General features: G+C 61.5%; 1 protein-coding gene across 3 annotated transcripts; it reads right to left on the bottom strand.

Moving 5' to 3' along the window:
* Positions 1–4802: 4802 nt before the first annotated feature.
* On the bottom strand, positions 4803–11518 carry PHETA1 (PH domain containing endocytic trafficking adaptor 1). Of its 3 annotated transcripts, XM_087423305.1 has the most exons (5): positions 11375–11509; positions 10828–10899; positions 9884–9954; positions 8942–9067; positions 4803–7147 (listed from the first exon to the last, which is right to left on the bottom strand). In XM_087423305.1, exon 5 carries the CDS (start codon positions 7125–7127, stop codon positions 6510–6512), a length of 618 nt encoding a protein of 205 aa, XP_087279431.1. In that variant the 5' UTR covers positions 7128–7147; positions 8942–9067; positions 9884–9954; positions 10828–10899; positions 11375–11509; the 3' UTR covers positions 4803–6509. The 3 variants fall into 3 exon arrangements, with proteins under 3 accessions (XP_087279431.1, XP_087279430.1, XP_087279432.1); XM_087423304.1 differs by lacking the exon at positions 10828–10899 and having other exon boundaries at positions 11375–11518; XM_087423306.1 differs by lacking the exons at positions 10828–10899; positions 11375–11509 and adding an exon at positions 10947–11349.
* Between the last annotated feature and the right edge of the window lie 406 nt (positions 11519–11924).

Below are 11924 nucleotides of genomic sequence, written 5' to 3'. Positions count from 1 at the left end.
ATGAGAGCATGAGTAGTGGGGTCCAGGAAGGCTTCCTGGAGGAGGGGGCATCTCAGCTCACACCTGAAAGACACTAGGACTTAGAGGAGAAGCAGAAGAGGAGGCAGAAAGAACAGCAGGCAAGACATGGGACAGGGACAAGAACATGGGGAGAAAGCCCACGGGAGGCTGGGATTTGAGGGGGGCGCAGAGGGAGGAAGAGGGATGAGGGCCAGATCCAGAAGCTCCTTGGGACACGGTGGGAAATACACCTCTCTCCTGAGGGCACTGGGGAGCCATGGAGGGTGTGAGGCAGGGGTCGCTGTGGTCTGACTTTTAGGAGGTTAGGAGGTCCACTGTCTGGGGGATGACGGGCCAGAGGGGGTCCTTGCCTCCCACTCCTGCCCTCCTCTTCCTCCTAGTTAAGCTCCTCGCATGGGGCCAGCAGCCCCGCCTGCCATCCCCTCCTGGGGACTGAAAAAGCCAGACCTGGCCTGTAGCCAGGGCACTGGGCTGCCTTTGCAGACACCAGGAGGCTGAAGCCACCCCGCGGACAGGGCAGGGAACCACCCTGAGTGACCTTGGCCGAGGTGCCTCCTCACCCTGGGTCGGCCTCCCCATCTGCGCAAAGAGGATGAAACAGCTGATCTCTTTAATGCCGTGTGACCTCCTCCAGCCCCCTGGGTGTCGTTGTTAAAGGCACTGGGTTTGCACTCAGCCTGGCCTGGGTTTGACTCTCCACTCTGAGGTAATCTGGGCCCTTCAATGAGACTCAGTTTCCTTATCTGTAAGATGGGCATGATCATAATAGTATCTACCTGCATTTGTCTATTACTGCATGACAAACAACACCAAAGCTTAGTGGCTTAAGACAATACAGGTTTCCCTCCCACAGTCACTGTGGGTTAGGAATCTGGGAGAGGCTTGACTGGGTGGGTCTGGCTCTTGGGTCTCCTGAGGTCAAGCTGTCCGCCAGGGCTGCCGTCACCTGGAGGCCGTTCTAGGGCTGAAGGATCTGCCTCCGAGTTGGCGCAGGCACACAGCCTGCCCGTGCTGGCTGGGGCCGGGGGCTTCGGTTCCTCTACAGGCGGGCCTCACAGGGCTGCCTGAGTGTCCCCACGACACAGCAGCTAAGCGTGAGCAGGGCGGAGGCTGCGCTGTCTTCTAGGACCTGGATTCAGAAACCCCACTGTGGCTTCCACAGTGTTCTTAGCCACCAGGCCTGCATGATTCCGTGTGGGAGGGGACCACACAGGGTGTGGACACCAGGAGGCAAGGGTCATCGGGGGCCATCATGGAGGCTGGCTACCACACTGCCTTGTAAGTTTCTTTGAAGGTTAAATGAGCATTTCTTTTTTTGTGTGTGAGGAAGATCAGCCCTGAGCTAACATCCATGCCAATCCTCCTCTTCTTGCTGAGGAAGACTGGCCCTGAGCTAACATCCGTGCCAATCCTTCTCTTTTTGCTGAGGAAGACTGGCCCTGGGCTAACTTCCATGCCCACCTTCCTCCACTTTATATGGGACGCAGCCTCATTATGGCCTGACAAGCAGTGCGTCGGTGCGCACCCGGGATCCGAACCCGGGCCACCAGCAGCAGAGCGCGCACACTTAACCACTACGCCACGGGGCCGGCCCCATAAATGAGCATTTCTTAAGCTGTGGTCCTAAAATCCCTTGTTTCCTGCTCAAAATGCGGCTTCCTGGCCCTGCCCCAACCTACTGACCCAGAATTCCTCGAGCCAGTGCCCAGGAATCTGCATTTTTAAGAAGTACGCCAGGTGACTCAGACATTGTAGGTCTCAGTAAATGGGAGGCAATTCTCACTCGATTTGCTTTGTTTGGCCCCAGGGGGTGTGCCAGGCCCTGGGAAGATGCTGGGGAGGCAGAGGAGCACAGGGGTACGGAGCATTCAAGGGCTGTCTTGGCGCAGCCGGGAGCTGTTGGGTTGACAGACATCGTGCTCCACGTGAAGATGTGCGAACAGTTCATTGGGAGGACCCAGCGGAAACCTGTGAAATCCCCAGGCGGGACGCTCAGCTGGGCTTCGGGCACAGCACAGTCTATACTGTGATCCCTTCTCTCTCCAAGGCCGCCTCGTACCTGACTTAGTCTGTCCTCCAATTCAACATTCCCAGGACGCTGATGGGCTCAGCTTGTGTCTCGGGACAAGCTCGCGCCCGAGCGGTGGCAGTCAGAGAGGGAAGAACCGCGTGAGCTGAGGGGCGGGGAGACCGTGACTGGCATCTCTGTGCTGGCACGGCGCCAGGCCCTGGGGCCACACGGGAGGCAGAGTTGTCCCTGCTCTCGAGGAGCCGCAGCCTGGAGGGCCTGGGCGCGCCGCAGCTAGGGAAGCGGTGACACAGTGCCCCGGACAGTGAAGAGAGGGCAGTGGCAGGGGGCCCCCAGCGCTTCCAGAGCTGCGCCTGCAAGACCAGCGCGGCCGTGGTCCCAGGCGCACGCAGACCAGCCCAGGCAGCTCTGAGCCCTCCGTCAGGAGGGTTTTGAAACCCTAAGTAAAATAGTTCAAGGGCACCTTTTAAAAAGTCTTCATCGGAAAATGCAAAATCTGCAGCTGGGCTTAAGCAGTTAATCATTTTACTGCCATGGGTTTCATTTTGGGTGCCACGATTTTATAAACTGGGACAAGTAGCAGGGCCTTTTTATAACAAAGTTTGTGTAACGTGAGGTAAGGTGATCTGGGGAGGGGCAGGGGGAATGGACAGTTGGCACCAGATCTAGCCAGAGTAGGGACAAAACAGCCCCATTCAGGAACAGACAAGGCAGAGCCAGAAGTGAGAGGCAGAGAGCCATTCTTTCAATATTTGTTCACTCAGAAGAGGAGAGGTGGAAGGCTTCCAGGAAAAGGGTAGAAACAGTGGCCCCTCCACTGTCACAGGGACTCCCACTGTAGCCTAAACTTCACCCCACTGAGCTGGCAGCAGCCCTGCAGTTGGTTACCCAGAGCCATGCTCCTTAGGAAGCCTCTGGCTGCAAATTACAAAATAAAGTCCCCCTCAAAGCTTTAAACAAGGACATTTATTACCTCAAATAACAAGATGTCCAGAGGTAGGGCAGGTTCCAGGGTCCATTGATTCAGCAGTTCAAGGCCATTTTCAAGCGTGTGCTAAACTCAGCAGGGGACCCTTTCCTTAGAGCGGCCTACTTCATGAGCACAAGATAGCTGCCACAGCTCCAGGTATCAGACATAACTTCACCCCCAGAGAACAATGAAGAGCTCTTCATTGTGTCTCTTTTTAGAAGCAAGAAGACCCTTCCACTCATGTCTCATTGGCCAAAATTGGGTCACACAGCCATTCTTTAGCAGCTAAATTTTAGCCAATCCCTGCAAGTCAAATAAGAGCAGCACAACTGAATTTGACTAATCATTTAGGGTGGGTGGATGTTGGGCAGCCAGCCTGTAACTTCCGGCCTGCTTGCCCTCCTTGAGATTCTCATCCCCCACCCCAAGTGGCTTCTCAGAATATTCCGTGTGAACACATACACTATCCCCCAGAGACTTTGGGTGAAGACCGTTTTCTCTACTTGTCATGCTCCCGGGGTGTTTTAGTCACCCTTACACACCTCCCTGGGTCAGAAGGAAACACTGCCACGTTGGCAGGTGGATGCACAACACTGAGCCACTGGCTGACGGGCCTCCCCTCCCCTTTCAGCGGGCTGCAGTGCAAACATTCCAGCCCCAGGAAGCCCGGCAGCTGAGGGCACACCGCCTGGGGCTGTCTCCTGCCAGTTCCCCCGCTCCGTGCCCCGTGCCCCGCGGCGGCTGCGGTCACCGTGCCACAGGCGGCGCCCTGACTCAGCCGTGTGGGGAGCCGCTTCCCCAGCCCCGTCTGTCGGCTGTGGGCCCAGGAGAGGTGGAGGGAATTACCCAGCACGCATTGGGTGCTCACACGCGGCTCAATTCCCTAACCTTGATGTTTTCGTTTCTTGTTTTTGAACTTGTTCTGCCGAGCCAGGACTGTAGGGTGCTCACCCTAAGCCACATTTTTCTGAATGTGCATGATTTTTCCAGGCTGGAAGGGAGGCATGTGACCCCAGCTCTGAGACCACATTAGGAGGACCCAGGGCCTAGTCTATCGTGCTGGGTCACCTCGGGCCAGCCCTTTCCCGTCTGTGACTCCATCAATCCAGCAAACAGGAGTCTGAGATAGACACAGAGCAGGAGGACCGCCACCGTCCACCCTGAGCTCACAGCAGGCATTACTAGTCAATCGCAGGCTCTTTCCCTCTGAACTAGCATCGGGGCCAGAATCCCCCTCACCCCAGGCCCCCAGGCAGCCACCACGAACTCATGAGTGAGAAGAGCCAGGTTTTGACCATTCCATTTGTGCCCAACGTTCCTCCCAACTGTCAGGACTTCTGCTAATCGCTGACTTGCAAATCCTCACCACTCCCCACACCTTACCTCCCCTCTGAAAAGGAATTCTGCGACTCCATATCCCCTCAACTCCCTCTGGAAGGCTCTGCCCTTCTTCCACAGGATTCCGAAGGTTTACATCCCTGCTCTGACCCTTTTCAGCTGTGTAAACTCGGCAGCTTTCTCAACCTCTCTGAGTCTCAGTTTCCTCATCCGTAAAATGGGGCAGGTATCTGCCGTGAGAGGTTGTGAGAACGTGCCTGGCAGAGCACCAGCCTTGGGGGCACCCAGCACACACGGGTCACTTCTCTCGCAGGGCTGCTGCTGGCTCTGCCAGACAGATCAATCGAGGATTTTGATGGGAAAAAAATGACACAACCAGCCATCATTACTTGACAAAATTCTGTTTATTTTATTTTAGCCTTTACATTCCCCCCCGCCCCCCAGGCTAGCTGATCTCTCCCCCCGCCCAACTCTGGAGCCTGACCTCATCTTGTGCTTTGGGGGGCGGCATCCTCACCCAGCCCCCCAGGGAGGCCAGGGCATTGTACCTTTAAAGCTTGTAAACCTGCACCAGGCCTGGGCCAGAGCCACCATCCCCACCCCCGCAACCCAGGCCTCGGGAAGGGGGGGAATGGGAAGCGTACCAAACCCCAGAGACACCCGCCCAAGAGCAGGCTTGCCAGGAGAAGACAAAGCAGGTGAGTCGCGAGGCGCCCTTGTCTCCAGCCAGGCTCTGGGCCCTCCCCCTGGGGGCGGTGCCAACTGCCCTCTCACGGCCCCCTCCAGCCAAGCCCGGAGCCCTGGCACCCCGGCCCTTCCCACCAGCCCAAGAGAAACAACAGCAGTGACAACACCAAACTTTGTTGCTAGGAAAAAATCACCCAAAATATTAAAAATTAAATTAAGAAGCCCCAGTCAACTGAGCCCGCAGTGAGCTGGCGATCGCAGACACACAGACAGCCCCCACTCTCCCCCGGCCCGGGCCTCCAAAGACAGCAGGGAGGGGCTCAATCTGGCACCAAGAGGGACTCTCTAGGGAAACAGAGGCTGGGTCCCCGGTGCAAGGCACGGAGGACTGTAAACATGACCCAGCATGAGGGCCAGGGTGTCCCAGCCCCCAAGATTCTCCGTGGATGGAGAACGGCCACTGTGGCGACGACAGGGACACGGCAGGGGCCTCAAAGCAAAGCGAGACCGGCCCCCCATCGGATTCTGGGGGTGGGAGGGGAGCTGGAAGGAGGAAGAGGGTTGTGGAAGCTGAACATGGCTTTGTAGCTGTGTCTCTGTCCCTACGGGATCCGCACCTGAGCCCTTTCTGGGCAGTGAGTCAGCTCCTCCCCGGGGAACCTGCTGGAAAGTCAGCTCAGGCCACGGCTGCCCAGCCCGGGACTGGAGGCGGTCGGGCAGCTCCCGGGAGGCCCCGCGCCAGGCCAGGCGGGAGAGCTGGCTCGGGGGAAGGAGTGAAGGGTGTGGTCGGAGGGAGGGGAGCCGAGGGCCACACACGACGCAGGCAGGGCCCGAGGCCGGAGGGCGGCTCCCGCCCGCAGCGCCACCTCGGGCCTGGCTGAGCCCGGGGCAAAGTCCTGCCTCAGCCCCCTCCAGGCCAGGAGCCCTGGGGACCAGGCAGTCTCAGGGACTGGTCACGCCCTGAGAGCTGCCGCCGCTGCGCCTGGAGGCAGGCGGCCCGGAGCCGAGGAGGCCGGGCCCAGGCGTGGTGCGGCCTTCTCCCCGTGCGCGCCAGGCCGGGCCGACCGGCCAGCTGCCGTTCAGCCCACGGACCCTCGGCAGGTCCCAGTCGCCACAGCCGGGGCCTGTCGCCAGCAACGGGCCTTCGCTGGGTGATTCCGGCCGGGCCTGGGGCGGAGCTCCCTGCACACCAGCCCTCGGGCTTCTTGAGGCTCCTCCAGGCCCTGGATTCTCCCTAGAGTCAGGCACGGGGCGCCCGAAGCCCGGCTTTCTGAGTCACACAGGTCCTAAAGCACCCTCAGAATCCAGCGTCTTCTCAGACCTTGAGTCCCCGCAACCAGGCTGCGCGCGCACCTCGAGGCAGGCCTGGACCCCGACGTGCCCCAGTCTCTCGGGGCTGGAGTCCTGCAGAACCAGGCCCCCGGCGCCCCCCGGCTGGCCTGGAGCCCGACGTGGCGCAGGCTCTCAGGGCCGGGCCCGGCTCCTGAGCCAGCGGCTGCGCAGCGCCCTGACCTCGCGGCCGTAGCTCTCGTGCAGCCGCGCTGGCGGCGGCGCGCTGGGCGCGGCTGGCGCCGAGCGCGCGGGCGGGCGGGCGGCGCGGCGGGGCGCTGGGCCGGGCGGGGCTCGGCGCTCAGGCGGCGCGCGCTTCCCTGCCGTCGGCGGGCGGAGCGCCGCTGGGCGCGCGCCGGGCCGCATGGCCGCCAGCTGGCGCTCGAGCTCGCGCACGACGAGGCGCAGGTAGTCGAAGCTGGCGCGCGACAGCGCCTTCACCCAGCCCTCCAGCGCCGCCTGGCTCTCGGCCGCCAGCTCGTAGGCGCGCGCGCGGGCGCCGGCGAAGCGCACGGCGAAGGCGAACTCCTCGGCGGCCTCCACCAGCTCCACCGTGCAGCCCTCCAGGATGACGACGCCCACCGGCTCGCGGCTGGCCGCGTCCTCGAAGTAGAAGAGCATGTTGCCGCGCAGCACGAACCAGCGCCGGTGGTAGGCGGCGGCGCGGCCGCCCCGCTTGTACAGGAAGCCCGCGCGGTCGGCCGGCGCGCCGCTCGTCGCGTACGAGGCCAGGCTGCGCTCGTTGAGCTTCATGGGCGCCGGCGGGAGCGGGCCTGTCCCCGACCCGGAGCGGCGTTACTCCCGCGGGCCCCGCGCCCCGCGCCCACGCCGCCGCCCTCCCCCCGAGGAGCGGGCTGGGGCTCAGGGGCAGACTCCGCCCGCCCCGGCGCCCCCGGCCCTGCGGGAGCGGACCCAGGGTCGACCCCTCGAGGACCCGCCCGACGCCAGGCCCTGGCCCTCCCGCCGTGGGGGCCGCCTACCCATGCCCAGCACTTAGATAGACTAACTGGTTTATCCCTAAGGCAGCCGAGCTTAACTGGCAGGGACCGGCATGACGCCCACTTGACAGACAGGGTAACAAAGCACAGAGAGGTTAGTCACTCGCCCAAGGTCACAAAGCAAGTTGGGCAGAGCTGAAATTCAAACCCAGGTCTCCTTTCAGGGGACCAGACTGGCTGGCCTTGTGTGGTTTCAGGTGCCAGCTCTGCTGATGTCACAGCTCAGCTTTGATCTGCCCATCACAAAATGTGGGTCTGACCAGAACCTACTTCAGAGGGTTGTAGGGACTTCACGCATCAAGCATTTATTAAGCACCTACTGTGTGCCAGGCACTGTTCTAGGCACTAGGAACACAGCAGTAAACAAGAAGGGGAGGTCGCTGCCCTCCTGGTGCTGACCTACTAGTGGCAGGTGAAGGGGACAATTACCAAACAGATGGAATATGTCTGCACATGTTCTTAAGTGGAAAGTCTAAGATGGGGAGGGGTCAGGAGTGCTGGGGACCAGAGGAGTGTTTGACTTTAACAGGGAGGTCAAGAAAGGCTGTACTGAGAAGGTGACATTTGAGCAGAGACCGGAAGGAGGTGAGGGAGGGGACCCCTGGCACATGCCAGGCAGAGGGAACAGCAAGTGCGAAGGGCCTAAAGTGGGAACCTGCTGGTGTGTGAGCCAGGAGGCCCGTGAGGCTGGAGCCAAGTGAGGAAGGGGAGAGGTCAGAGCGGCAGAAAAGACTGTCATGAAATAATCCAGATCAAGGGCCCAGGGCCTGGCCCACACTTATAGGGATGGGATGGGGCGAGAGCATCGAGCGCCCATTTAAAATTGAGAAACCTAACTGTATGCACTTGGGCCGGTGATTTTATCTGCCTTCACCCAAGGAGTACATGATGGAGGCAACACTGGCCAGGTAGGACTTACTGGGAGGTGGCACATGGGTCCCCAGCATGGCCACACCTTCCCCTGGGGTTTTCCATGGCCACTTTGAGGACCCACCTCGTGCTACTGCTTCACAACCTCTACCTAGGACAGTAGCTACATTTTTCAAGAGGCAAAGTATGTCAAGTCCCTGGAATGCAGTAGGTGCTCAATTAACGTTCATTCCCCAGCCTGGGTGGTGCCTTACTCAGGGCCCGGAGGAATGAGGTATGGGTGGTGGCTCTCCTGGAGCAGCTGGCCACAGCGGGGGCCCAGCCAGGCAACCTGACCCAGGGCAGAGAGGGCGATTGCTCCCTCGTCTCACCTGACTAGGCAGTCAAGGAAAGCTTCTTGGAAAAGGCAACATAAGCCGTGATTTAGTTGCTGAAATCAGCCTGTCCTGACCTAGCAGCCAGGCCAAGGCCAGAGCCCTTGAAGGCTCAGGGTGTTTAGTCTCTGCTCTGCCTCCCTGAGCTGTGTGACTTCAGACACGGGCCGCCCCTCTCTGAGCCTGAGTTTCTCTCTCTGCAAAATGGGACTCATGCATTCCCTCACAGCCCCAACAACTTCCACGGGGACCTGGCCCCATGTCTCACAGGGACCACCCACCCTACTCGCCCCGTTTCCCTCCCACCTCTCAGGCCACCACTTACCTCCCTGCCCTCTGCCCAGCTCTGGGCTTGGCTTGCTCTTCTCTGGGTTCCAATGTCAGCTCTGTAGTGTTCGGGCTGTGTGACCCCGGGCAAGCATTAAGGCTCTCTGGCCTTCTGTTTCCACATCTGTAAAATGGGATCGTAACAGCACCTAAGTCGGGGTGGTTGTAACAATGACACAATGACTACGTAGAAGCAGCGAGCATGGGGCCAAGCAGCCGGTCTGTGCTCACGGGTGGTAGCTGTGGATGGTCTTCTCGGCCCCCCTAAGTGCTCCTCTCAGCGCTGTCTCAGCAAATGGCCCTCGGTTCCCCCCACCCCACTCTGATCACTCATCAAGTCCAGTGGATCCCCCCTCCAACCTCTTCCAGATCAGTGCCCTCCTCTCTGCCCGCTGCCACCTCATTCCAGCCCCCAACCTCACATGCCTGGATGGCTCCGTGGCCCCTTCACGGGTCTCCTGCTTCCATCCTCGCCCCTTCCCTGTCCACGTGCCTCAGGGCAAGATCCTAACTCCTCCGCAGGCCCCTCCCCTCGCCCCACTGAACTCCATTCCCCACCAGGAGACTCCGTTAAAACTACATCCAACACACGCCTCCTCCACTGGGAACTCTCCCACAGCTCCCTACTTCCCAGTATCAGATGCAGTCCTCCTGGCGGAGGCCTCCCAGCGCCCTTCCCCACCTGCTTCCCCCTGCTCACTGGGCTCCAGGCCCCCTGGCCTCCCTGCTGTTCCTCAAACACATCGAGCACACTCACACCTCAGGGCCTCTGCCCTGGCTGTTCCCTCTGCCTGAAACGCCCTTCCCATACCTTCACATGGCCGACTCCTCATCTTTCAATTTCAGCTTGACTGTCACCTCCTCAGGCCAGTTCCCCGACCACCCCGTATACAGGGACCCCCCCCCCAGGTCACTCTCCTGCGCCCCAATCTGAAATTACCTGGGTCATTTTTGCCTGCTCCAGGAGGGCAGGGGATTCCAGCGCCCGGCATGTAGTTGGCACTCAAACACCTGTGGAATGAATCAATCAGTTACCTTCCTAAAGCTTTCACCAGCCCAAGCGGGGTCTGTGCCCCATCCCGCATTCACAGCATGGAAGCTGGCACACAGAGAGGGCAAGGAACTTGCCCAGAGGCACAGGCTGTGCCCGGAGTCGCATGCTCTAGGCAGCCAGCCCAAAGGGGCTGCTTTTGAGGTCTCCTCACCCCATTAAGGCCAAGAAAAGAGCGATGCCCCTCACGCCCAGCAGCCCCCCTCCCCCTACTGCCCAAACCAGGCCAGCCCGCCCAAGGTCACAGGCGCACAGGACCCGTCCTGCCCCTGGCCCCAGCCCAGCACGGAAGGGGGCAGGAAGCAGCAGGCACCCTCCGGGAGGGCCTGGGCCCTGCTTATCTCCCCACACTCATGCTGTTTTCCAAGAAGTTCAGAGTCCGCTGATTTAACCGGCCAGGCAGGAAGCTGGAGGGGGCCGGCCCCTCTAGGTCCCAGGGCCAAGTTCCCACCGCCACCAGTCCAGGCTGGAGGGCCTTGAGAAAGTCACTTCACCTTTCCGAGCCTCAGTTTCCTCGTCTGTCAAGTGGGCTGTGGAGAGGATGCAATGGGCTAAAACGAGGACAACCCACTGGCAAGCCATGAGAAAGGCACCAGAACACCCGGCTGTGAGTCCCGGTTCTCACAGCCCTGTCTGTCAAATGAGAACGTTAATATCCACCACTCCGGGAAGGGTGGGATAAATTAATCCTGAAGAGCCATTTTGCAAAATGCTTAGCAGGAGGGAGCACACTGAAAGAGGCTGTCCAAAAGGCAAGTAAGTAGCTCCAGGTCTCACAGCTGACCCAGAAACCAGGACTTGAGGAAACTGAGGCACGACACCGTGGCACTCACTTCCAGGAAAGAAGCCAGATCCGCAGGTCCTGGCGGTAAAGTCCCGGCCACCAGTGTCCCCGAGCAGTGGGCCTGGGGGAGAGGGTGGGTGTGGCAGGTACAGGCAGAATAACACGTACCCAGAGCGCCTGTCCCGGGCCGGGGCCCCGGGGACCAGGAGCCCCGCAGGCTGGGAGGCAGCTCCGCTGCCCACCGCAGAGGCTGGTCCTCCAGTCTGGCCCTGCTCCCGGCTGCCCCGTCCCTTTGTGTGGGGTGTTCCTCAGAGGACAGCCAGAGCCCCGGACGGGGGTCAGCGGCAGCAGGTGGGAGCAAATGGGGGCCTGTCCGCAGAGTCCCTAGCGACCCTATGGTCCCCTATGGGGTCGGGTCATCGGCCAAGTCCGCGGGGCAGAGGGGTCCCGAATGGGGAAATTACACCGGCGAGGAGGCGCAGAAGGGCCGATCCCCGTCTCTCCGGACGGCCGGGGACCCCGCGGCCCACCCACGGCGGCGCGACCCGGCCCCGCGGCCCCCGCGGCCCCCCGCAGGTCCCCCCGGCCGGCCTTACCTCGCGGCGCGGCCTAGGGCGGCGGCGGCGGGACGGGAGGCGCGGGGCCGGGGGGCGGGCCGGCCATCGCCCGGGACCCGCTCGGTGGCGGCGACCGCGGCGCGGCTTTGTCTCCCGGGTGGCCGGGCCGGCGCAGCCGCGGGAGAGCGCGGGTCGGACGGAAGGAGGCGGGGGCGGCCGGCCACTCCTCGAGCCGCGGGCGCGCCCCTTTAACCCTTCCCGGCCCGCCCGCGCCGGGCCCGCCCCCGCGCTCCTCCCGCCCCCGGATTGGCCAGTCCCGGCCTGGCCCGCCCCCGGATTCGCCACGCCCCCGTGGGCCCGCCCCCGGAACCACTCTTAAAGAGACCGCGACTGGTTCAGGAATCCCCAGTGCCCTATTTCGGGAAAAGATTCCGTCCCGAGACTCGACGCGCTTGCAGGCGTCAGGACGGGCGGCGGATTCGCCCGGAGAAAGCATCGGAGTCCTGGGCAGGGCCACTCGCCGAAGCCCTGGGCCTGGAGTCCGAGCTCCGCCCTGCTGGGGTTGGCGGATTTAGCAAATTTAATGCCC

Source organism: Ceratotherium simum, chromosome 35, assembly GCF_057802395.1.
Source record: "Ceratotherium simum simum isolate JZ-2026a chromosome 35, ASM5780239v1, whole genome shotgun sequence".
Taxonomy (NCBI): domain Eukaryota; kingdom Metazoa; phylum Chordata; class Mammalia; order Perissodactyla; family Rhinocerotidae; genus Ceratotherium; species Ceratotherium simum.
The sequence above is the reverse complement of the archived record's forward strand: the minus strand, read 5'-3'. Positions and strand labels throughout refer to the sequence as shown.